The sequence below is a fragment of the Mastigoproctus giganteus genome, chromosome 10 (genome assembly GCF_048544385.1).
Source record: "Mastigoproctus giganteus isolate SK-2022 chromosome 10, ASM4854438v1, whole genome shotgun sequence".
Lineage (NCBI taxonomy): Eukaryota > Metazoa > Arthropoda > Arachnida > Uropygi > Thelyphonidae > Mastigoproctus > Mastigoproctus giganteus.
The window spans coordinates 72032068-72059271 of NC_143584.1; the positions used below are offsets into that span (position 1 = coordinate 72032068).

General features: G+C 37.5%; 1 protein-coding gene across 1 annotated transcript in view; it reads left to right on the top strand.

The window, feature by feature from the left end:
• Pcif1 (Phosphorylated CTD-interacting factor 1) overlaps positions 1 to 27204 on the top strand; it is a 429173-nt gene that overhangs the window by 29989 nt on the left and 371980 nt on the right. Inside the window, exons 2-4 of the mRNA XM_090384018.1 lie at positions 1099 to 1209; positions 7320 to 7427; positions 19402 to 19593. Of these exons, the coding sequence (XP_090240144.1) occupies positions 19428 to 19593 (166 nt within the window). The 5' untranslated portion in view covers positions 1099 to 1209; positions 7320 to 7427; positions 19402 to 19427. The remainder of the gene's footprint in view (positions 1 to 1098; positions 1210 to 7319; positions 7428 to 19401; positions 19594 to 27204) is intronic.

Sequence of the window (27204 nt, forward strand, 5' to 3'; positions counted from 1 at the left end):
CTCAGATTTCTAGACAAGATCACATATACCTTTGTTAAGGAGAACAGTACAGCATATCCAGTGACAAAACTTTTAATAACTAAGTATGGAGCTTTATGAAGATACTAACAGATACTAATGTTAGAGATAGAATTAAAATAAAATAAATACCAAGTGAGTTTTGCGTTCCGTAATGCGCACTTGGCTGTGTGATCACTGCAAGAATACGAGGCTACAACCCTGTCTTGGAATCAACAGTCTTGAAACTCGTCAAGCGGTGGCAGCAAAATCACACTCGTCTGTGATTTTGCTGCCCACCATTGAATGCCAATCTAGTGAATAATGTTCAATTACACAGTCATGTGTGCATTAGAGCACGTGCAACTCACTTGGTACTTATTATATTATATTTTATTTCTATCTCTAACATCTATATTTTGTTAGTATTTTGTATACATCTTTTGCTGAAGAAGGGGTTAATTTACCCTGAAAGCTCCATACTTAGTTATTAAAAATTTTGTCACTGGATACGCTGTATTGTTAATCTTTAATCATGGAATCCAGTACCACAGGCCCATTTGCCTTCCTCTATTAAGGATTTACCTTGCCTTCTAATCTCTCTTGGCATAAGCACAAATATTGCTTCCCTCTACATCTACTTTACTTTTCTCAGCATTACTTTTCTTCTAAACAGTTACTCACTCTGTAAAAATCTGAAATCTGCTCTACCATGCAACCATGGAATGTTGGTTTCCATGTCTGGTTGGGGCCCCATAACCTCTCTTAGACTTCTAGACTCCATTCAAAAGAAGGCAGTTAGGTTAATTAATGATATCTCTTACAAAGTCTCTCCACGCTCTCTCTCCTAGCTGTTCAATTTCTGCTGCATGCTTTTTCCTATAAATAGGCATTGTTTTTCTGAACTGGCTTCCATAATTTCCCCCTCTCTTCCAAACTTGGCCACACACTTGCCCAACCAGTCAGTAACCTTTTACTGTCCAACTTCAAACTCACGTATCTAAATCTCTTTCTTTCTTATTTATTCCTTTTACTTTAGTTCTTTGGAGCAGAAGTAAAGTGTAAATGTCTTATTATACTTTACATTTTATTGTTCCGTAGGATACTACATCAGAAGGGCTGAGAATACCAAAGACAGATGATTTTCCCAAGTAGACGTCTGTTAACTAGGATGTCAATTTTTAAGACATGCACTCCCATATGTGTACTTAGGTAAGTAAATATATATATATATATATATATTTTTTTTTTTTTTTTTTTGAAATTATGTGAATTTAAAAAAAAAAGAAAATTATTATATTTTCAAATGGCATCATAAAAGTGGAGTGACATAGTGAAATTGGAATAAGTATATTTATAAAGCAAAATCAGAAATTGACTTTAGCATTAATAGAGGCATACGATGCAAGAAAGCAAGTTTATGCAGCATTAGCCAAAAAAAAAAAAAAAATCTCCCATTTCACCCCTCCACTCCATTCATTCCAAATGTCTGTCCAGCTCAGCCTTAAATTTATTTAGGCTATCACACAACAAAAGACGGAAGTCTGTTCCACCTATCAACTACCTGCCAGGTAAAGGCAAATTTCCACATATCTGTTCTATAACTGTCTTTTCTTAATTTGAATCTGTGGCCCCTCAGGTTCTTAATCTGAGCAAGAGGAAGGATCCCATCAGCATTCAGCTTACTCAAGCCATTCAAGGCCTTATACACCTCAATCAGATCACCTCGTAGGTGCCTACTTTCCAGGCACTGCAATTTGCAGAACTTAAGGCTTTCTTGGTAAGAGCACCCCTTTGTTCCCCTCACCAATCTTAAAATAAGGTCTCCAGACCTGTACACAGTACTCTAGGTGTTGCCTGACCATTGCCTTGTATAATAAGATAATCACCTCCCTGTCCCTGCTAGAAAAATTCCTATATATTCTTATATATACTTGCTAATATATTAGCGTTAGCATAAATTTTAGTGCCTTAACATTATTAGTTTTGTTTTTGTTTGTTTATCTTTTATTATAATAAAGTTAATTTACTCTTTTGTTGTAGCAGTTATTTTCTCTATATATAAGTTTTCTATTTTTTTTTTTTCTCCAGGATGGCTACATAGAGTCAAAGGAGTTCACATCATAAAGAATAAGAGAATGTTAGTGTTTATTGGTCACATGGGTTCGAATCACCAACAGGGTTTCAAGCACAAAAGGTTTTAATGCAAACCTTCAAAAGTTTGGTATGAAAAATGCATTGAAGGACACAGCTTTCTGTTAATAGTAGATTATATCACTTACTGGTATAGCATGGCAGATTCCAAGGCAGAAGTCTATCTATGTGTACATAGATAGACTTCTACTATTGTTCAACATTATGGAAATTGCAGTAACAGCCATAGCATTAGTGTGCTATTTAAGTAAATATACTTAAAAGTAAACTCATTCAATACTCATATATTACTGAAATGATTGTAAAAAAGCATAGCATACAAACACATTGCAAACTAGATATAAAATATTCTCACAGCATTTACAAAATCATTTGTGATATAAATTAGGTGGCATCATATTCTAAATATATAATGCAATCAAACATTACAACTTTTATGAGAACGTTTGAGGTGAAAGGCACATTTAATATATAAGTTATCCTTTCTTGTGATTGGTACCAGGTAAATAAGTTGGTTTCTTTAATTGACCAGTTTTTTTCTCTCATATTTGTCACACACATATGTACAGAAAAGTTTATCTCCAAATTTTTCCTTTCTGATGGCTATCTGTATATACTTCATTTCCTTTATTTATTTTGTAAATTATATGCTAATGCTTTACTAATTTAATTTCAAAGTTAAAATTTTATTTCATCCTTAACATAGTATGGTTACCCTGAAAAATTGCTACACATGTATTTTCTACAGGTCAGAGAGACACCAGTTTTTAAAACTGAAAGCACCAGCATTTATGAAACTTCCTTTTGAATTTTTTTTTTTTTTTTTTTTGTATTGGTTAATAATACTATCTGCTTTTCAACAAAGTATCTTATTAATAATTGCAGTAGTTAATTTTTAAAATAATCACATTTATTACCTGTTCACTAATGAACAGGGCTTGTACACATTGCTCCAATGTTACTGGCACGTGAAGAAATACATACGGTCAAGTCTGACCTCAGCAAGTGCAGCTACCCTGAACAGACCCACAATTACTGCATACATCATGCTGTCACAACATCGGATGCTCTTCATCTGACGCCTATCAACCTTACCCTTCCGGTTTGGCGTCGCCCACATCCCATTTTACCCTGCTCTATTGCACAGCATAGCCAGAATCCTTCATAGCTACGACATCCATTGGTGGCCTCTCCATTGCCACCTGACACAAGGAGAAGTGTGACGGAGGGGAAGCCGGAGTGGAAAGAGACAGTGGTTTTAACCGATTATGTCTAAAATATCTTACTTTTGCAAATTTCACAAAAACATACGGCCATGTGAACATACTGCTAGGGCCCCCTCCTAGGATCTTGAAGAGGCTCTGAAGCTTAAGCTTCATTATCTTCACGGTAAATCCGCCTCTGCACGCACTTATATTATTCTTTCCTTTTATAATTTTCTTGCATATTTCATAACCTTATTTGCTCTGCATGTTGTATTGCCAAATGTTTGGAAATAATATATTATTATAATTTTTTATGATTAATATGTATTATTATTCACATACTTGCCTAATATTCCAATTAAGATAATCAATCAAACATTATTTATGTGTATATATCAGTGTTCCTAGGTCCATCTAAAAAAACACACTCAAAAACCTGGTTGCCTCCCTTATGATGATACTTGTATATGCCGCTGCCTTGGGAGGTATATTCAGACTAATAGTTTTGACAGTCTTTTAACATTCACATGTGAATAATTCATAGACAACAAAAGGAACTCACTCTGTCCAGGCTACTTATATCTTTAAGTTGAAAATAGTTGTAACACCAGTTGTGGTCCATGTGTGGAAGTGGATGCCCACCCAGAAATAAGGAAACAGATTACCACAACCAGCCCATTTCTACCAACTGAGAATAAAATCTCTGTTTCCCAGCTTCTGTGATTTGAGCTCCCCATTTCTTGCGAGGAGCCCTCGACAATATGAATCCACAATATGAATTATTCATCTAGATCTTGTACTCAACTCATTTCATAACTTGCATACAAATCACTTCAATTAACCAAAAAATATGTTCATACATATACTAGATATGCAAAATAGCTGCTATGCTATATTAACATCCATCTGCAATCTAACATATTCTTTAGCTTTAAGATAAAAGGGCAGGACTTACTATGGACAGAATGAGATGGACATCTTTAAACAATGTACTCATACCAGTTTTTTCATTTCTTAATTGATATTCGTGGTACGAGAGATCTATGCCTGCACAATGTGAACAAGTGATTTATTTGGAATGACGTCATTCTGCAGTGTGCCCAAGTCCAAACACTGATAACATCTGGTTACTAAGTAATATCTTATAAATTTATATGCTCTTCAACTTATAAAAATCATCAAAATTGTGTGACTCTTCTTACTAGCGATTTCAGCCTCTTTACTGTTACATTTATTGAACATGATATGGGTTCATATTGTTTAAATAAAAAAATAACTGCAAACAGTTCCAACTGAGTATGTATATCAAATGCGATATGTATTAACAATTAGATAATTATAGAATTCTTAAAGTACCGAGTTGTTGGACTAAGTTTCAATAGCAAAAGCTTAATATATGGTACTCACCTTACACAATCTCCAATTGTTGTTTGGGTGAATTGATGACTAAATTTTTTGGGGTTTGGGTAATTTAAAAACTGGTAAGTTTACAGGATGATAATAAATTAATTTAAAACAGAATTAAAATATGCGCAATTAAGCAGAAGTGCACAACTTCGTACCTGGTTGTCATGAAGAATAAATTAATTAAAAACTCTAAAATATGTGAAACAGATGAGGCCAATAGTCATAACGATAGACTTTCGTTTTGTTAAAAATGTCTTCAGTTGGCAAAGTTGAGTGAAGAACAAACATGTGCTGTAATTTAAAAGAATTTATATGCTCCCGTGATGCTCTTTGAGACGTGTGGGAATCTCATGTAGTAAATCTGCCTTCGCCAATTTAACCATTTTCTTAGTAAAAATTATATCCCCCCCCTTACAAGATTCTCAAAATTTTAAATCAGCAACACTAAACAAGCATTCGAAAAAATAAGTACCACTACAATCTCCAATGAAGATATCTTAGCGTCTTTTGATATAGTATCATTATACACAAACATACACATACCATTTACATTACAAGCCTTACGAGAATACCTAATGACAGATAACAGTTTGATCAACTGCACCTCTCTCTCCATCAACAATATCCTAGAACTTACCTCATTATTACTAGATGCCAGATACTTCAGGTTCCATAACCAAATATTCCAACAAACATTTGGCCTACCCATGGGTCTAGGTATTTCCACTCCTTTATCTGAGATTTATTTAGCAACAATACAAAACCAAATCCTACAACCTTACCCTTCAGAGATAAAGCTATATACACGTTATGCAGATGATATACTTATAATAGGTAATAAAATTACAATAGACAGTCTTTTTACTAAATTCAACTCAATACATGACAGATTGAAATTCACACTTGAAATAGAAGTTAACCAACAAGTCAACTTTCTCAAGCTTACTATATACAAAACAGGCACCAAACTGGGCACCAAGATCTTTAGAAAAAACACACACACAGGGAAATATTTACACTTCGCATCACACCACCCACTTAGCACAAAAAAAGCCGTTCTTTACAATAAAATCCATAACGTCATAAAATATATCACTTCACAAGATGACTTATCCGCTGAACTACAATATCTCACAAAAAAGTTTACAGCTAGGAACTACCCATTTCATCTAATTCAACACATTATTTCCATTGCAAAAAGTAACACTAACAATTCAACCAAACACATCACAAAAGCAAATACACATATCATCCTTTCCTATCATAGTGATCTTGCGGGACAGTTCTGTTGGGTGTTCACGGGTACAGATATTACACTCATATTTTCCGCATACAACAAACTCAAATCCTTATTCAATACATACAAATAAACATACAAATACCCGACAAGTGACATGAACAACATTGTATATTTGATCAAATGCTAACAAAATTGCAACGCTTGCTATATTGGAAGCACTACAACTAAGTTTGGTTCCACAAAAACCTCTAATACACGGGCATATTATCACTATAACAGTTTCAGAACAGGACAATCTAGCACCGAGCTCACATTACACGCCCATACCCACAACCCCCCCCCCCAGTTGATTACCATAGTAAAACTTAAAACCAGTTACAAAATTCTCCAATACGAAGCCCTCGTCATAGAATGGTTCCATCACCACTCTAAACTAAACATCATAAATGCGAAACTATCCTCCAACCTTTCCCCGGTCTGGAATCTCACACACTTGAGATTCCCACATGTCTCAAAGAGCATCATGGGAGCATAGAAATTCTTTTAAATTACAGCACACGTTCGTTCTTCATGACAACCAGGGATGGAGTTGTGCACTTCTGCTTCCTTGCGCATATTTTAATTCCATTTTAAATTAATTTATTCTCATCCCGTAAACTTACCAATTTTTAAATTACCCAAACCCCAATATACAAATTTGTAAACATTAAGTGAAAAATTTAGTCATCAATTAATCATTCACCTAAACAACAATTGCAGATTGTCTAAAGTGAGTACCGTATATTAAGCTTTTGCTATTGAAACTTCGATATGTATTAACCTAACAAACTAGTGTTTGTTAGGTTAAAATAGAGGCCGCCGTAGCCTAGTGGTCAGGCGCATGGGTGCATAAGTACACGTGCCTTGAGTGACCGGGGTTCAAGCCCGTGACTGCTGAATACGGTGCTGTTTCTTGTATTCTGCCTATCTTGTGAATTCCCCTGACCGTTTGGTCGTCCTGGAGTATAAACAGAAAATTTAGTGAACAGCAATGGTGTGCATGTGTTAAACTGATGAGCAGCTTTGTTCATATCTCCAAAATTTTGTAAACTAGGGGAGCACCTGTATGAAGCATTTTTTCCCCGCTTTTAATGCATATTAGATTTTTTTTTTTTTTTTTTTTTACAATATTAATCAGGTGTTATGTTGGAGCCGCTAATTTTTTGCTCTTGTTTCAAAAAATATGTTTGGAATTTAGAGCATATAATAAAATCATTCAGGTGTTACAGTTGAATCAATTTCTCATTATTCTTCATGTTTGTTGTTCTATTCTGTAGGATACTGCACTAGTTCAGAAAATACTGAAGACAGATGCTTTTCCCAAGTAGGCTTCTGTTGACTTGGACGTTAATTTTCAAGACATGCACTGCTGTATTTGTATTTAGGTAAATAGATTTATTTATTGTTTGAAATAGTTCTATTATTAACCCAACAGTACTGGGCCTGGTCTTATGCACTTCTCAGCAGAATGTACGTTGTAATGTTTACTACATGTTATAACACTGGTTCAAGATTAGTGGCTGTTATGTTGTCTAGCTTCTTAAATATGAGGGCTGCTGTGAAGCTAATGCATCCGATTTTTTTTTTCTACTTGTGTGATGTTGCATACAAAGTGATTGTGTCACCTGAAAATTTAAACAATCCCAATATGCTGCAAGTATTGACACTGCACGAGGTGGCATGTCTGTAATATTTGGAAATGGAGAATGACATTGATTTGCATATGAAGTGCTGTGTGTTACTGAGTTTTTGAATGCAGAGAACACTACACTCATTGTGAAGATTGATGCATCGAGACCTGAGAAATGTGTGCAAATAGTAAGTGAAAATAGCCTTTAATGCATTGAAAACAATTGTGGACAATCCAGGATATATGAAATTGTGTGAGGTGGGTTCAATGAATGTTAACACCAAATCACAAAGAGCAGAGTGCAAACCTGTACCAATATTTTGGAGCACCGTGTTATCATGCTTGTTGATTTTCCTAACAACTTCCTCATGAAAACTTAGACTACATACATCACTATGAACCACAGTCTGTGGAGTGGCAGCACAAAGGTTTACCAATAAAGAAGAAAACCAGTCTCAGCCATATGCTGGAGAAATATGTTCCATGTTTTTTTGTGACAAGAGAAGGATTACCCTTGTGGATTTCCTGAATAGTGATGTAGGATCAGTTGGGCCTTGCTCAGCAAGCTGAACACTATTCAGCTGTGTGGAGGCACTGAAGAAGCTGAAGACATGAATTGCAAGAGAAGAAAGGAAAATTTCTTTCTGCATGGCATGACAGATGCTATACCAGTATTCCATACTGTTGGAGAATTTAGGTGAATTTTCTGTCACTTACCCCGTACAATCCAGCTTTTTCACCGTCAGACATTTTTATTTTTGTCTCTATAAAGGATTACTGTAAAGAAGTGGCTCTTAGTGGCTGGAAGAAACTTTTGCTTTGTGGGGTGAGGTATGTGGACTGGAAAATTATGCTGGAAAAATACAGGAGTTCAGCAGTGGAGAAAGTATATACAAAATGATGACAAATATGCAGAAAAATACATGTACGCAGTTTAATATGCATAAAATGCAGTTTAATTGGCTTATCTCCAGTGGTATCCAAGAGCAAAGATTTGGAGGCATTAGTTTTGGAGTGATCCCCATAACTATTCTTTGATTCCTTTGACAGAAAAATTTAATGAAATACACTTGGTCGTCGACTTACGACCTATGCGACTTACGACCGGCCGCACTTACGACCACAAAAAAATATATATATAATAAATAATGAATAAATTAATAATAAATCAGGAAATCACTACTGAGGACACCCATAACCCAGGTGAGGAGGCACGTCGATGACGGCAGGCCTGAGGACAGCACCAGGCACATACACTCAGTCGCTCTCTCTCTCTCTCTCTCTCTCTCTCTCTCTCTCTCTCTCACACACACCCAGTCGCTATTAAGCATCTGTTGCGTGTGGTGTATTAATTAAAATTCCACTGCGCATAATATGTTTAGTAAAAGGAAAATGTCTTCATCTACATATACGTCAGCTAAGAAGTCAAGGAAAACTATTGATTCAGAGTGTAAAACGAAAATTATCCAGCAGTATGAAAGCTGAAAGAAAGTGAATACGATAGCACATGACTTGAAATTATCACATTCCATGGCATCGACGATACTGCACCTATTATGTCTACAATTTTAACCAAACAACGACAGGAACCCATCCATGAAATGGAGAAATTGTTGTTTATGTGGATGGAAGATTTAATACAAAAAAAATACACCCATGAGCCTTCACACAGTGCAAGCAAAGGCTAGAAGTTTGTTTTTCAGAGTTTAAAATCACGCGCCGGAGACGATTACGCTGAAGATTTTCAGGCTAGTACTGGGTGGTTTAAGCGTTTTAAAAAAAGATTTGCTTTGCATAATGTCTCTATAAATAAACATCTCCTACCTCAACCCAAGAACATGACCCTGACGATGCACAATCCAGCACAAGCAAAGATTAAAAATTGATTTTGTAAGTTTCATTTGTATTAATTTTTACATTAATTTTAGTATTTACAGTACATTATGCACAGTATTATTTTTCACATTATGTACAATATAATTATAGATTGTAGTTTTTTTTTTTTTTATAAACAGTACGAATAATAAACCAATTAAAATGTAGAGAACGTTTGAATTTAAGCTCATAGAGAGAGATACCTTCGTTTCTACGCCTAGTACAGTATCGCTAAGTAAAAGGTAAAAACATTGCTGTATTTAAAATTAAAAATAAAAGATGATAAAAATTTAAAAGATTATAAAAATAATTTATAAAGATGATAAAAAGATTAGAAAGGTTAAAAAATACTGTTAATAAATATATGGCCGACATACGACCAGATCGACTTACGACCGGTCAGTCAGAACAGAAGTCGGTCGTAAGTCGACGACCAACTGTAGTATAAATGAGATATACAGGGTGTTTCAAAAATGATGGTCAATAATTTAAAGGTGAAAAGTGCAAACTAAAATAAGTAAAGTCCTAGTGAACATCAGGCTGTAAATGAACTGTTTTCAAGATAATGCACATTTTCTGTTAAAATCTGCCACTGACTATGGGAGCACTAGTTTAGCAAAAAAACTGAATCCCTTGCTAAAGGTGGTTTTATTAAACATAAAATAATACATTTTTAATTTTTGGTTTCAGCATCACAGGTTGTTACAAAAGGTGTTCAAAATGCTGTGCTTGCATCCATACGCAGCTTTGTAGTCTTCTCTGCATTGAGTTGCAAATCCTCTCAGGCATTCCTGGGGCATTTCTGATTGTTGAAAGACTCCTTCAACCCGGAGCTGCAATTCCTCAACTGTGTTAATGCCAGAAGTGTACACCAAGCTTTTTCCATGACTCCAGATACAAAAATTCATAGGATTTAAGTCTAGTGATCTGGGAGGCCATATTACAGGCCTACCCACTTCTGCCTATCCACCATTGACCATACCTTCTAGTTAGATACCAGGTCACAACTCGACCAAAATGTGCCAGTGCACCATCGTGCATAAACCACATGTTCTGGCGTTGCTGAAGTGGAACATTATCATCATCATCAAGGAGGTCTAGAAGAACATTCTGCAGGAACTGAAGGTACAGCTCTCCTGTTAGCCTGTTTGGCAGAAAGTTTGGGCCAATTAGATGGTCTCCTAGTAGTCCTGCCCAGACATTCAACAAGAAACGTTGCCGATGTCACGATTTGTGAATTGCATTAGGATTTTTGTCAGACCAAACTTATGAAACTTATGAAATTTAAAAAACCATCACGAGTAAACCCAGCTTTGTCAGTGAACAAAATGATGTTTAAAAATTGGGGGTTCAGGACACAGTGTTGTTGCATCCGCTGGAAGAAGTTCACTCTGGAAGGGTAGTCTGTATTGCTGAGACCTTGTACCCTCTGGATATGGTAGAGATACAGTAATTGGCAATGTGAAATTTGCCACACACTGCTATGACTCAGTACCCAGTCTTGCAGAGCAAACCTCCTTGTCGAAATTCCTGGATTTTGTTCTATTCTTTCTAACACCCTTTCTCAACATCAGGTGTTATGCTTCTGGGCCTCCCTGCTCGTACTCCATGTGCGAAGCGCCCATGTTATCTAAGGTGTTGATGTACCCTGATGAATGTGTGCTTGTTGGGCTGCCTTCGGCAGGGAAATGCTTCTTGGTACTACAAACGTGCAGCCTCGAGTGCACTGCCATTGGCTTTACCATACATGAAGTGCATGTTCGCATACTCTTCATTGCTGTAACCTCTTTCCATGTTGACTATCCTTTGACATGTACTAGTATGCCTTCTACATCTCAGAGCATTGAGAGAGGGGAAAGGGAGAGAATGAGCATGACCTAACCTAAACAAACAAGTCAGTGGTGGATCCTAACTAGAAATGTGCAATATCTTAAAAACAATTCACTTAAGGACCCATGTTTACTAGGCTTTTTTTGCATATTGTAGTCTGTACAGTTCACCTTTAAATTATTGACCATCACTTTTGAAACACCCTGTATAAATAAAAATCACTTCACTGGGAAGTTAATTATACTGATCAAATGAACTGTAGAATGTTAAACTCGAGTCTTATTTTTGATTTTATAATAACCCTCCCAGGAGTGCTTCACTTAGATTACGAGTATCACAGGCTAGGCAGACCTGCACCATTATCAAGGAAAGTCTACACTGACAGTATTATCTTTCAAGAGGTTTTATAAGATAATGCTTTCTAGCAAAAGATATTTTGTTATATCCAAAATAAACTAAAATGCAAGCACTGCATATACCCATTAAATAAATTACACTGATCTGTAGTGATCTGCCCTGGATGGCATATGGCCATAGAGGCTTACATTGAAATTACTATAACAAACATAGCACTGGGTTCTAGTAATTCCAGTGTTATTTATATTACATATATAACTAAGCTTTTGAAGATTATTTATACATGTAAAACTTAGGGATAAATATTAATTTAAATTTAAATATACGAAGTAGAAAGAAAAAGAAAAATGTTTACAGTTGGGCCTGTATGTTATTGTTGAAAAATGTTGGTAACAACATTAGAATGATAGCCTAACATAGACTTTGGTGCCAGTTTGTACATTTTTGAGGAGATTTTCAGAGAATCAAGAACAATTAATTTGGAAAAAGGAGTATAGTTAAAAGAATTATACTTTTCTCCTCAGGACCAGGGACAGACAAATTGCCAGTTTTAACATTTGCCATATTTTAAAATGTGGAATTCTGCAGATAGGGGAAGAGAAATATTATATTTTGCCATTGTACACTAAATGGTAGAGACATAAAGCAGGACTGGATATAGACTTGTGAAGATAATGGCTAAATTGAAAATATGGATTAGATTTTGCTTTAGGCTCTAAGCTCACTTAGACTTAATTTTAGACTTTTGGAGGTGACATTTAGAATCTAAATGTGTTGTGTTTTGGTTTTTTTTTTTTTTTTTTTTTTTATGAAAACCCCAAACACGAGAGAAGTGTTAGGACCTAAAGTTCTTAGTACTGTGCATGGGTTGGAAGTTGAGAAAATTACAGAAGATATTTCTTGACATTAGTCTTGAAATTCTGTAGATTGTAATTTTCAGGAAATATGTATGAAGGAAGGTTGTTCCAGAAAATGGAAGTTGAACGAATAATTGAGGAAGAAGAAAAGTTGGTTCTATAAAGTTTGAAGTTGGAGAGTAAAAGGATGTTGACTGGTTCTTGCATGTGTTCTTTTTTTTTTTTTTTTTTTTTTTAATGAAAACCCCAAACATGAGAGGTATTAGAACCTATAATACTTAGTACCGTGCTTGGGTTGGAGGTTGAGCAGACGAAAGAAGATATTTGTTGATATTAGATTGAACTTCAGTAGACTGTAATTTTCAGGAAATACATATGAAGGAAGGTTGTTCCAGAAAATGGCAATTGAATGAATAAACAAGGAAGATGAAAAGTTGGTTCTGTGAGTTTGAAGTTGGACAGTAAATGGATGTTGGCTGGTGGCGGCACATGTTTGGACTGTTTTGAAAGAGAGAGCGGGAATTATAGAAGCCAATTCAGAAGAACAGTGTCCATGGAAATATATTTAGAAAAGGCATACAGCAGAAACAATAAGTCTATGAGACAGCGAGTGGAGAGACTCTGTTAGAGAGGAGTCATTCATTAACCTAACTGCCCTCTTCTGAATGGAATTTAGAAGGCTGAGAGAGGTTTTGGGGTCACCACCCCAGGTGTGGGAACAATATTCCATTGTAAGGCGGATTTGCGATTTGTACAAAGTGAACAGCTGTTTGGAAGAAAAGTAAAAACCAAGTTTTTTAGATGCAGAGGAAGCAATATTTGTAATGTGCTTGTGCCATGAGAGATTAAAAGTCAGGGTAATCCCCAAAAGTGAGATATTTTGCTAGAAATTGGAGTGTCACCAAAGATAAGCATAGGAGCAGAAGATTCCTTTGCGAGATATAAGACAAGACTGAGTTTTAGAAGGATTGAAATCAACTAAGTTGTCTTGGCCCCACTGGAGAATTACCTGAAGATCGGCATTTAAGGAATTGGTAGCAGATTTTTGAGACGTTGAAGTTTATTGAGCAGGGCAAGGTTTCTCAAAATGGAAAGTGGAATGCAATGTGCTATCATTGGCAAAACTATGGATAGGATTTCCAGTCAATGGAAGAAGGTCATTAATATATAAGAGGAAAAGAGTTTGGGAAAGAACTGAACCTTGGGGGACACCAGCATTAGTGGAGAAGTTAGAAGACAGAGAGCCATCTATCATCACCCTCAGTGAGCGATCAGAGAGAAAACTGGATAACCAATTGCAAAAAAACAGTTCGCAAACCATAAGATGGAAGCTTGTTTAGGAGAACTTTATGCCAAACACGATCGAAAGCCTTTGAGATGTCAAGAGCAACTGCTTGTGTTTCCCTGAACTTTTCCATTGAATTAGTCCATAAATTGGTAACATAAGCCAGAATATCTCCAGTGGATCAACACTGACGGAATCCATACTGGCAATCATTGATCAGATGGAACATTTCTAGGTAGTTTAAGAGTTGGCGGTTAATTGATTTCTCCATTAGAAAGAGTAGAAGTAATGGCAATGGGACGATAATTTTATGGGAGGGATTTGTCACCCTTTTTAGGAACTGGCTAGATATGAGCAAATTTCCAAGCAGAAAGAAAAACACCTTTGGAATAAGAAAGTGAAAAAAGGGATAATCACCTCCTTATCCCTGCTAAAAAAATACCTGTATATCATTGACAAGACACCATGAGCTACTCTTGTAGTCCGTCTGCACTGCTCAGAAAATTTTACATCTGCCTGCACAATTACCCCCAGGTATTTTTCATTCTCTACCACTGTCAGTGTGGTACCACAGAGTTGATACATTACTCTGGGATTACTGCTTCCCATATGTAGTACTTTACATTTGTCAATGTTAAACTTCATTTGCCATCTCTCAGCCCATCTGCTCAACTTTTCTAGATCCAGTTGCAGCAGTGTACTGTCATTGGTGTCATTATCAACCCTGCCAACCTTTGTATCATCTGCAAATTTGACATTAAGCCTGATATACCATGATCAATATCATTTATAAATACAGAAAACAACAATCGACCCAACACTGAACCCTGAGGGACTCCACTAATAACATTAGTCCACAAAGAGCAGTGTCCATTGATTACCACTCTCTGTCTTCTCCTGCTCAACCATCCCTTTATCCATAGCAGCAATTTTCCTCCAGTGCCACACTGCTCCAATTTGTGCAGCAGTCTTCCATATGCAACAGCATCAAAGGCTTTTCTAAGATCCAAACATATGATATCAAAGTTATTCTTTGTATCCAGTTGCTTTGTGACTGCATCATAGTATCCAATCAAATTAACAAACCCATGCTGTGCCCAATCTATAACTGAAGTCTTGTCTAGATGATCCTGCAATGCTTCTTTAACCAGTGCCTCCATTAATTTTCCTGGCACAGAAGTTAAATTAACAGGTCTGTAATTACCTGTGTCTCCCTTTGATCCTCCTTTGTGGATTGGGGTCACATTTGCACATCTCCGGTCTGTGGGTACCTCCCCTGAGTCCAAGGAAGCTCTCATAATTATGCCTAAGGGTTTGCTTACTTCCTTTGCTGCCTCCTTTAATATAACTGGATAGATCCCATCCACCCCAGGTGCCTTTCTTGTGTTTATCTTCAACAATGTCTCCTCCACTTTACTCTGAGTTATTACATGATTCTCTAGCTTACTGCCAGAGTTGAATACACCTCTGGTATTTCCCTCGCTGAATAACTCCTCATGTGTGGATGTCGATGCAAAATATTCATTTAGTTTGTTAGCTACCTGAGCAGGATCAACAGTTTACCCATCGATATCAAGAGGACAAATCTGGTTCATCCTCTTCCTTCTAGAGTTTACATAAGTAAAGAACTCTTTGCTGTTTTTCTTTGCATCCTTTGCCAAAGATTTCTTGTAATCTGCCTTTGCCTGCCTAACCTTTTTTTGTAACTTGATTATAGACCAACTTATATCTATCATAGGCTTCTGTGTCACATGTTATTTTATATGTATCCTGTGCATTTTACTTCTCTGTCACATATCTAATTAGTTCATCTAACATCCATTTAGGCCAAAATTTTGGACAATATTTCTTTGTTGGTATGTCTTGTTGTCGTCTTGTTATTTGGTTTTTAGGAGCATTAGCAACTAAGGTCATATTGCTCTGGGGATATGCGGTTGTCATTCCCTGACCTTTCCGCATCCTCCGTATTTGGTGGTCACGGGCTCAAACTTTGTTCGATGAAAAGCCTAGTAGCTTCCAAGATTAATTCTTTGAATACTTCCCATTTTGAATTTGCTATTGGTAACATCATCATTTGGTTCCACTGTATGGAATTTAAATACTGTCTCAGACTACCGTAGTCACCTTTGCGAAAGCAAAAACCCTTCCCTTTACCCTTGATGGTAGTTACCTCTTTGAGTAAATCCCACTTCAGCACACTGTGATCACTGCCACCTAAAGGTTCCTTTATCTGCAGATTCCTGATGCATGAAGAATCATTACTGATAATCAAATCAAGAGTATTACTCCCTCTAGTTGCTTTCCGAACATGCTGCTGTAGAAAACAATCATCCAATAAATCCACAAAACCTTGCTAGTGTGTGAGTGTCCAACCCACAAATTCCAGTCAATATCCGGGAAATTAAAATCCCCCATTATAAAACACTCCAATTTACTGGCCCACTCTATTTCTCTGCGCAATTGCTCATTATACTCATCGGATTCATTAGGCCTATAACACACCTCCTCTCATTTTTCCTTTCCCAGTGCTTATGTCACACCAAACAGACTGAACATTGCATTGTCCACCAATGTCAATTGGATGCACTTCCTTAGATTTTGTGTTTCTGAATTACCAGCATAACTCATCCTCCCTTCCTGTCCTGTCTATTCTTTCTGTATACATTGTACACCTCAAATTCCAGTTCTGCACTGCTTATCTCTGTGTGACACCATGTCTCTGATATCCCAACAGTATCTGCCTTTGATGTCTTGACTAGCACTTCAAGCTCATTGAATTTAAGATGATTAACATATAGAAATTTATTATTGTTCTATTTGAGGCCAGACATATACAGTCAGACTTCTATATAACGTAATTGATTGTTCCCTTGAAAAAATTTGTTGTACAGAAATTTTGTTATAAAGAAATATGACCTTTTCAACAATGAAAAATACTTAAAATTCAGAAATATAGTAAAAGATAGGAAAGAAGTGGGAATGAATAAATTTTCTAACATTTTAAAACAATTTATTAATAGATACATATTAAGAAATGACTACTTACATGATGCTCACAATTTATTAGTACACTTTTAAAAATTATGTTGTAAAATATTTGGTTATTTTTTTTTGTTGTACACTGGATTCTACTGTACACCATTCATAAAAATGTTTGCATTTGTTTCAACTTTAAACACTCAGATATATTTTATGTTACATCTTCTTCCCACTGAAGGAATCGATGCAAAGTTTCAAATGCTGCCAACATTTGTTTGGAAGGTTTAATAGTGCCCCTCATTTTCATCCAACCCGTCGTGGTTATATTCACTAGTTCTTTAAATATGCTCCAAAATGTTGACATCATTCAAGATATTCAGCTACTATGACATTATTATCAACTCCTAAAAATTCATCAAGAACAATTTCTCCACTGAGGAAACCTCACTTGGAACTCTTCCTAAGATGCTCAATGTCTTCTAGTAGTTCATCCCACTCATTTCTGTTAATTAGCATTTCAGCAAAACCTGTTTTTGCGAAACAGTTCTTAATCCTTTCCGTCACATCTTAACTCCACCCTTTCGCCGACTCTGATATGCAAATATATAACGCAATCTATAGGTTGGTTGGTTTCTATTCTCAGTACAATTTTTTTCAGTATGCACCTTCGATTCGATAGTGCATTTTCAAATTCTTGATAATGCCTTGTTCCATTGGCTGCTGGTAAGACGAATTATTCAGATGGAAGAAAACAAGCTTCACACTTGTAAGTTGAATTATTGAATGAAGGTGGGCAGGGCAGTTGTTGACAATCAAAGCGATTTTTCTGTTTTTTTTTGTCATCTTTCTATAGAAATTTAAAATGCACTGCTCAAATTTTTGCTTGTCATTCAAGGTTTTTTGCTGTAGTCTAACTCTGACGACTTTACTCCTTTGAAACATCGGGGTTATTTACTTTTGCCTATTACCTAAAGCTTCAGTTTTTCATTACCAGCCATATTTGCAACAAAGAGTGTAATTCTTTCCTTACTATTTTTACCACCTAAACATTTATCACTTTTAAAAGTAAGTATCTTGTTCAGCAAACATTTAAAAAATAGTCATTTCATCAACGTTGAACATAGCTTTGGACTCTTAGTCCTCCATAATTTTTTTCAAAACTGTTTCTTTCCAATGGGTATAGTCTTCTTCTATTGCAACTCCACTTTCAAATTTAACTTTTAAATTTGTCCAGCCAACCAGAACTGACTTGGAATGTTTTGTGCCCCAGAAAAGATGCGTACTCCGTAGCCTTTTCTTTTATTAATAGCATTGATATTGTCATGTTTTGGTCTCAAATCAACTTCATTCACTTAAAAACTGCTTCATTTACATTTTCCTGAAGGCATAATTTTGCACACTTCCGACTGGGTTCTGTTTCCTCAAACGGTTTGAGAATCGAAATAGGATTTTTCAGAATGGTTGACACACTACTGCAGGTATATCAAATTTTAAAGCAATTTCTTTTTATTTAACGCCGCAGTCTACACTATGAAGCACTTCCACTTTTTCACACTACTCTCAAGAATTTCCTTTTAGACACTGTAAGGTTTCTTGCACAGTAGTTAAAACAAAGCTGAAATTAGGGATCACTTGTAGCTACCATGTAAACAGAGACAGATGACAGTGTGGATGACTCATTTCTTCAAAACAACAGATGAATTTCTGAGATAAAGGAAGATCACTCTCACCTAATTCTCTAATAGTATGCTTACGGTAGAAAATAGGTTGACCAGAGCCAGTGCCTGCATTGGGAATATGCCTTAATCTTTGCCAGTGGCTGTGGACAGCTGATCATTTGGACTTCTTGGCATAGTAATGTATAAGTTGTATAGGTTTTATTTCTTTTTAGCCATGGCTGATCTACTGCAGGACAAAGGCTTCTCCCAAACTTCCATCTTTTTCTATCCTGTGCCATGGTTGGCCAGTTTCCGCCTGAAGGGTTTTACAGGCACCGTTAAATTGTAAAATGTTTTAGCTCTTAATTTGTGGAACTAAAGCCTTTAATTATTAAAAGCTAAAGGGATTAATGCTTAATCCTTCTAGCTCTTAATTCGTGCCTTCTACAGCATCAGCTTTATTGCCCACAGGCCAGAGGTGCGAACAATGAGCACCCAGGTCTCTTGAAATTAGTTCGTTTTATGGAAATTTTCTTCGTTATAGGGAAACTATTTTCAATGTAATGACCGGGGGGGGGGAATCAAAAAAGTTTGCTACATAAAAATTTCGCTATATGAAAGTTCGTTAAAGGAGAGGTCCAACTGTATTTAAGCTTAGGTATATTTTTAAAATTGTTTAAATCACAAAAAAATGTAAATAATTAACCAAGCCCTTTAATGAACTGTCACTTTTATTGGGGGGGGGGGAGAGTTAGCAACTTTGACTGCCTATTATTTATTGAAACCTTCATGTAGATCTTCTGATCACCTTGTATGCTATGCATTTATCATATTAAAGATTGTTGGTAAAATCTTTATACTGATTTGCCTAATATTTTTTGTTTCTAGATGATTATGTGAACATTCATTTGGTCATGGCAAGTGTTCCAATTACAAGGCATCATTCTTTAGATGAATCAGAAATGAGGAATCATGGTGCAAATATAACTGTAAAAGACAGTTCAGTGCCAGATATTCAACCCCAACTTGTGGTACCAGAATGGGAAGATAGCACATCTGCTACTGATAGTTCAATTACAGGTATTAATTAATCCATATTAATAAAGATATTGTTTTAAGGAAGCCAGACTGGTTTCATCCAGATATCCATTTCTTCCTTAAATTTACTTAAGCTGTTTAGTTCTGCAAGGCCAGGTGGTTAGGTAGTTTTTTCAACAGCTAATGACCCTTTCTCAATAATAACCATATGTTATTATTGTAGTGTGTGTTAGGCCTAATTCTGTGTTAGATGTGTAATTCACAGGTTTGCTGCTACTGCAGGATTTCAAGTATTAATTTTCTTATGTGTATAGCTTTTTTTTATCTCTGTTTTCTCAAATGTGCTAACAATATGCAGTGTAAATTAACAAAAGTTCAAAAGACTGGAAAATTCATGGATTGTAATGTGACCAGCTAAGAAAATTCAGATACACTGATTTCTATAGACACTCGTGTCAGGCATCTATCTGAATCACCTCTGTCTCTTCATAATGAATGTGCATAGTTTATGGGTAATTCTATGAAACGCATGATTAATGATTTTAACAAAGTTCAAATGCATATATCTCAGTTACAGATTGACCACGTTTCCTAGTTTCGGGACATCATTGACAATCTATATAAGGTTGCAAAGCAACAAAATCAATTGCTGCTAGAATTGTTCATAGTTAAATCTATTTATTTTAATGAGTTGTTTCTTTGCTCAAAAGAATATCGGCAAACTTAATGCCGTTCTTTCGTCTTCGTGTCCTAGTCGCGGAAGAGAACAGTCGGTGGATTTTTCGCTGCTGTAAAGGGATAAAAATCCACCGACTGTTCAGACAGTGCAGATGGGCTGCAACAATATTGGCGCCAACACTGGCGATTTTTGGATGTTACGACTCCCAGTGTTGGCGCCAATATTGTTGAACTAGCCAGTGACTGTGGTCGATACATTGTAGTCGATATGCACATGGAAGACTGCTGCACAAATTGGAGCAGTGTGGCATTGGAGGCAAATTGCTGCTATGGATAAAGGGGTGGTTGAGGGGGAGAAGACAGAGAGTGGTAATCAATGGACACTGCTCATCGTGGACTAATGTTATTAGTGGAGTCCCTCAGGGTTCAGTATTGGGTCCATTATTGTTTTCTGTATTTATAAATGATATTGATGATGGTATATCAAGCTTAATGTCCAAGTTTGCAGATGATACGAAGGTTGGCAGGGTTGTCAAGGACACTACTGACACTATGCTACTGCAACAGGATCTGGAAAGGTTGAGCAGATGGGCTGAGAGGTGGCAAATGAAGTTTAACATTGACAAATGTAAAGTACTACATATGGGAAACAGCAACCCCAGAGCAACGTATCAACTCTGTGGTACTACACTGATAGTGGTAGAGAATGAAAGGGACCTGGGGGTGGTTGTGCAGGCAGATATGAAGTTTTCTGAGCAGTGCAGATGGGCTGCAAGAGTAGCTCATGGTGTATTGTCGATGATATATAGGAATTTTTCTAGCAGGGATAAGGAGGTGATTATTCCCTTGTATAAGGCAATGGTCAGACCACACCTAGAGTACTGTATACAAGTCTGGAGGCCTCATTTCAAGAAGGATGTAGAGATGCTGGAACGAGTACAGAGAAGGGCAACAAGATTAGTGAATGGAACAAAGGGGGTGCTCTTACGAAGAAAGGCTTAAGTTTTGCAAATTACAGTGTCTGGAGACTAGGCACTGGCGAGGTGATCTGATAGAGGTGTATAAAGCCTTGAATGGTTTGAGCATGCTCAATGCTGATGGGATTCTTCCTCTTGCACAGAATAATCACCTGAGAGGGCATAAATTCAAATTGAGAAAAGACAGATGTAGAATTGACTTCCATCCCTTGTCGTGGAAGTTGATAGCCTAAATAAGTTTAAGGCTCAGCTGGACAGGTATTTCGAACGAACAGAGGGGTGAAGTGGAAGTGGTTATTTTTTATTTATTTATTTTATTATTATTTTATTTATTTATTTATTTTTTTATTTTTTTTTTTTGGGCTGATGCTGCATAAGCTTGCTTTCTTGCATAAAATGCCTCTACTAATGCTAATGCTAATATTAAATAGCGTAACATATATATATATCTCAAACTGATAGTGTAAGGTATAAAGTAAAACTATATAGCATAATACGAAGCATCAGTTAGGAATCTGAGCTTATTATAGTATTATCAATTAATCAAAAATATTATTAATCTTATTAAATTGTATTTAAATGGAAATCATGACCCAGACTAGAGCTGCGAAGCAAAGATCACAGACTAGCAAGAGTGCTGTGATTTGGGGGAGAAATGAAGGGGGCATTTTGCAGTGCATCACAATCTCAAAAAATGTGTGAAATGTGAAATGTTTGATGAGCTTGCTAAAACGGGACATGATCTAGACAAGAAGGATGTCTTTGTATGTGCTAGATGTTTAGAGTGTCAAGAAATTAGGTGCCAACTCAACCTGATGGGCATCTGTGAGAGCTTGGATGTAGGGTAAATGCCCTCGAAGGAATTAATATGTGGGGGCCCATCAAGCTCTCAGCTGCCCAGCTCAACAGAAGAGCTCTCTCTCCTGTGCATCAGGTAACACAGAGCCAATCTCCAAGGCAGAATGCGCTGGTCCCAAAGGAACTAGTTATTGTTGATGATTCTATTGCCAGGGAAACGGGCAATATACTATGCAAGAAGGACAGGTGGAACAGGACCAGGGACAAAAGTTGATGACATTGTAGAGCAGATATCATCTTTTAAGGGCACAAAAGATAATATAGTTGTACACATTGGAACTAATAACATTAATAGTAAGAGATCTGCAGATTTACTCAACAAGTTAATTAATTAATATAATTAATTATATTTAACATAATTAATAACATAACATAATTAATTATAATTAACTAATAAATTAATAGAATCATGACTCAGACCAGAGCAGCAAAGCAAAAGGCTCAAGCTAATGGAAGTGCTGTGGCTCAGAGCAGAACTGAGGGGGGCAGTTGTCCTCTGACTCACAGCCTTATAAAATGCACTGTTTGCTTCATGTTTGCAGAGCAATCGGGTACGGGACATGATACTGCCAAGGGGGATGTCTTTGTGTGTGCGCGATGCAAGGAGTGTATCGATATCAGGCAACAACTCGGCGTTCTTGTGGGCCTATATGAGAGCTTGAAGGACAGGGTGGATGCCCTCGAAGAAACTAAATTGAGGGGCCCATCAAGCTCTCAGCTGCCCACATCAACGCCAGAGCTTGCACTTGGGTATCGCGTGACACAGAGACAACCCCCAAGGCAGAATGTGCTGGTCCCGAAGGAACTAGTAGTTGTTGGTGGCTCTATTGTCAGGGAAACGGGGAACATGCTTTGTAAAAAAGATAGGTGGAACAGGACCAGGGTATGTCTGCCAGGGGCAAAGGTTGATGACGTTGTAGAGCGAATATCATCTATTAAGGGCACAAAAGGTGATATAGTTGTACACGTTGGCACTAATAATATTAAGAGTAGGAGACCGGCAGAATTACTTAACAAGTACAGGTCACTGTTGAACAAAAGCCGAGAATTAGGGTTGAATTTGAAAGTGTCTGCAATTCTGCCCAGACACGATAGGAGGGAGTATATGATGAGAGCCTTGTCGATCAATTCGGCCCTGGAAAGATTGTGCAAGGCTGAAGGGGTAGAATTTTTTTCAGCCTGGACTGTACTTGTTAACAGGAGAGATTTCTTCTACAGGGATGGGATACACTTAAATAGAAAGGGGGCAAGAATATTTGCTGATGCTATCGAGGCAGTGTTAGGTGGGTCGGAAAACTGCTAGCTTGGGGGGAGACAAAGACCAATAGATTGACAGTAGCCACTGGCAGAGGTGAAAGAGATTCTTGCACTGCTTCTATTAGAATGAGCAGAAGCCTGAAAAACAAGATGCATGGTATTTCAGAGACTGCTGGGAGCCATTGCGGTACAAGTAAACACATGGGTTGTGTTAGGGTAGCTAAGAATAGAAACAGGTGCAGGTATACTTGCATGTACACCAATGCTAGGAGTTTAGTAAATAAATTTGATGAATTTGAGGTATTGCTCAAAACATCAAAGGCAGATATTGTTGGGATATCAGAGACGTGGTGTCACACAGATATAAGGGATGCAGAACTGCAATTTGGAGAGTACAATGTCTACAGAAAGGATAGACAGGATAGGAAGGGGGGGAGGGGTTATGCTATTAGTTAAGAAACACATAAAAACCAAGGAAGTGAAGCCAGTCGACATCGCTGGATAGTGCAGTGTTGAGTCAGTTTGGTGTGACATAAACATTGGGAGATCAAAATTGAGAGTAGGAGTGTGCTATAGGCCTAATGACTCTGATGAGTATAATAAGGAACTGTACAGGGAAATAGAGTGGGCCAGTAAATCAGAGAGTCTTATAATGGGAGATTTTAATTTCCCAGATATTGACTGGAATTTGGGGGCTGGTTACTCACACACTAGCAGGGCTTTTGTGGATTTATTGGATGATTGTTTTCTACATCAGCATGTTCGGGAGGCAACTAGAGGGAGTAATACTCTTGATTTGATTATCAGCAGTGATTCTTCATGCATTAAGAATCTGCAGATAAATGAACCACTAGGTGGCAGTGATCGAGTGTGCTGAAGTGGGATTTACTCAAAGAGGTAACTACCATTAGGGGTAAAGGGAAGGTTTATTGCTTCCGTAAAGGCGACTACGATGGACTGTGACAGTATTTAAATTCTATACAGTGGGACCAACTGATGATGTTACCAACAGCAAATTCAAAATGGGAAGCATTCAAAGAACTTATCTTGGAAGCTACTAGGCTTTACATACCAATAAGAAATATTGTTCAAGGTTTAGGCCAAAGTGGAAGTCAGATGAACTAATGAGGCATATGGCAGAGAAGAAAAATTCATGGGATACTTACAAATTAACACATGACACAGAAGCCTATGATAGATAAAAGTTGATATGCAACCAAGTTACAAAGGAGGTTAGGCAGGCGAAGGCAGATTACGAGAAATCTTTGGCAAGGGATGCAAAGAAAAACAGCAAAGAGTTCTTTACTTATGTAAACTCTAGAAGGAAGGGGATGAATCAGATTGGTCCACTTGATATTGATGGGTCAACTGTTGATGATCCTGCTCAGGTAGCTAACAAACTAAACAAATATTTTGCATCTACATTCACACATGAGGAGTTATTCAGCAAGGGGAATGCCAGAGGTGTATTCAACTCTAGCAGTAAGCTACAGAATCTTGAAATAACTGGGAGTAAAGTGGAGGAGAAACTGTTGAAGATAAACACAAGAAAGGCACCCGGGGTGGATGGGATCTATTCAGTTATATTAAAGGAGGCAGCAAAGGAAGTAAGCAAACCCTTAGCCATAATTATGAGAGCTTCCTTGGACTCAGGGGAGGTACCCATAGACTGGAAATGTGCAAATGTGACCCCAATTCACAAAGGAGGATCAAAGGCTGACACAAGTAATTATAGACCTGTGAGCTTAACTTCTGTTCCAGGAAAATTAATGGAGGCACTGGTTAAAGAAGCACTGCAGGATCATTTAGACAAGACTTCAGTTATAGCTCAGACACAGCATGGTTTTGTTAAGGGGAAGTCTTGCCTGATCAATTTGATTGCATACTATGATGCAGTCACAAAAGAACTGGATGCAGGGAATAACTTTGATATTATATACTTGGATCTTAGGAAGGCTTTTGATACTGTTGCACATGGAAGACTGCTATACAAATTGGAGCAGTGTGACATTGGAGGCAAATTGCTGCTATGGATAAAGGGGTGGTTGAGGGGGAGAAGACAGAGAGTGGTAATCAATGGACACTGCTCATTAGCATTAGTAGAGGCATTTGATGCAAGAAAGCAAGCTTATGCAGCATCAGCCAAAAAAAAAAAAAAAAAAAAAAAAAAAGTAACATAAATAAATAAAAATAACCACTTCCACTTCACCCCTCTGTTCGTTCGAAATACCTGTCCAGCTGAGCCTCAAACTTATTTAGGCTATCAACTTCCGTTACAAGGGATGGAAGTCTGTTCCACCTACCAACCACCCGCTGGCTAAAGGCAAATTGCCGCACATCTATCCTACATCTGTCTTTCCTCAATTTGAATTTATGCCCTCTCAGGTGATTATTCTGAGCAAGGGGAAGAATCCCATCAGCATTGAGCATGCTCAAACCATTCAAGGCTTTGCACACCTCTATCAGATCACCTCGCTGGCGCCTAGTTTCCAGACAGTGTAATTCGCAAAACTTAAGCCTTTCTTCGTAAGAGCACCCCTTTGTCCCATTCACCAATCTAGTTTGCCCTTCTCTGTACTCGTTCCAGCAGCTCTACATCCTTCTTGAAATGAGGCCTCCAGGCCTGTATACAGTACTCTAGGTGTGGCCTGACCATTGCCTTATACAAGGGAATAATCACCTCCTTATCCCTGCTAGAAAAATTCCTATATATCATTGACAATACACCATGAGCTACTCTTGCAGCCCGTCTGCACTGCTCAGAGAACTTCATATCTGCCTGCACAACCACCCCCAAGTCCCTTTCACTGTCTACCAATGTCAGTGTAGTACCGCACAGTTGATACGTTGCTCTGGGGTTGCTGTTTCCCATATGTAGTACTTTACATTTGTCAATGTTAAACTTCATTTGCCACCTCTCAGCCCATCTGCTCAACCTTTCCAAATCCTGTTGCAGAAGAATAGTGTCAGTAGTGTCCTTGACAACCCTGCCAACCTTCGTATCATCTGCAAACTTGGACATTAAGCCTGATATACCATCATCAATATCATTTATAAATACAGAAAACAATAAAGGACCCAACACTGAACCCTGAGGGACTCCACTAATAACAGTCCACGATGAGCAGTGTCCATTGATTACCACTCTCTGTCTTCTCCCCCTCAACCACCCCTTTATCCATAGCAGCAATTTCCCTCCAATGCCACACTGCTCCAATTTGTGCAGCAGTCTTCCATGTGCAACAGTATCAAAAGCCTTTCTAAGATCCAAGTATATAATATCAAAGTTATTCCCTGCATCCAGTTCTTTTGTGACTGCATCATAGTATCCAATCAAATTGGTCAGGCAAGACTTCCCCTTAACAAAACCATGCTGTGTCCTAGCTATAACTGAAGTCTTGTCTAGATGATCCTGCAGTGCTTCTTTAACTAGTGCCTCCATTAATTTTCCGGGAACAGAAGTTAAACTCACAGGTCTATAATTACTTGTGTCAGCCTTTGATCCCCCTTTGTGAATTGGGGCCACATTTGCACATCTCCAGTCCATGGGTACCTCCCCTGAGTCCAAGGAAGCTCTCATAATTATGGCTAAGGGTTTGCTTACTTCCTTTGCTGCCTCCTTTAATATAACTGAATAGATCCCATCCACCCCAGGTGCCTTTCTTGTGTTTATCTTCAACAATTTCTCCTCCACTTTGCTCTCAGTTATTACAAGATTCTCTAGCTTACTGCTAGAGTTGAATACACCTCTGGCATTCCCCTCGCTGAATAACTTCTCATGTGTGAATGTCGATGCAAAATATTCATTTAGTTTGTTAGCTACCTGAGCAGGGTCATCAACAGTTGGCCCATCGATCTCAAGTGGACCAATCTGATTCATCCC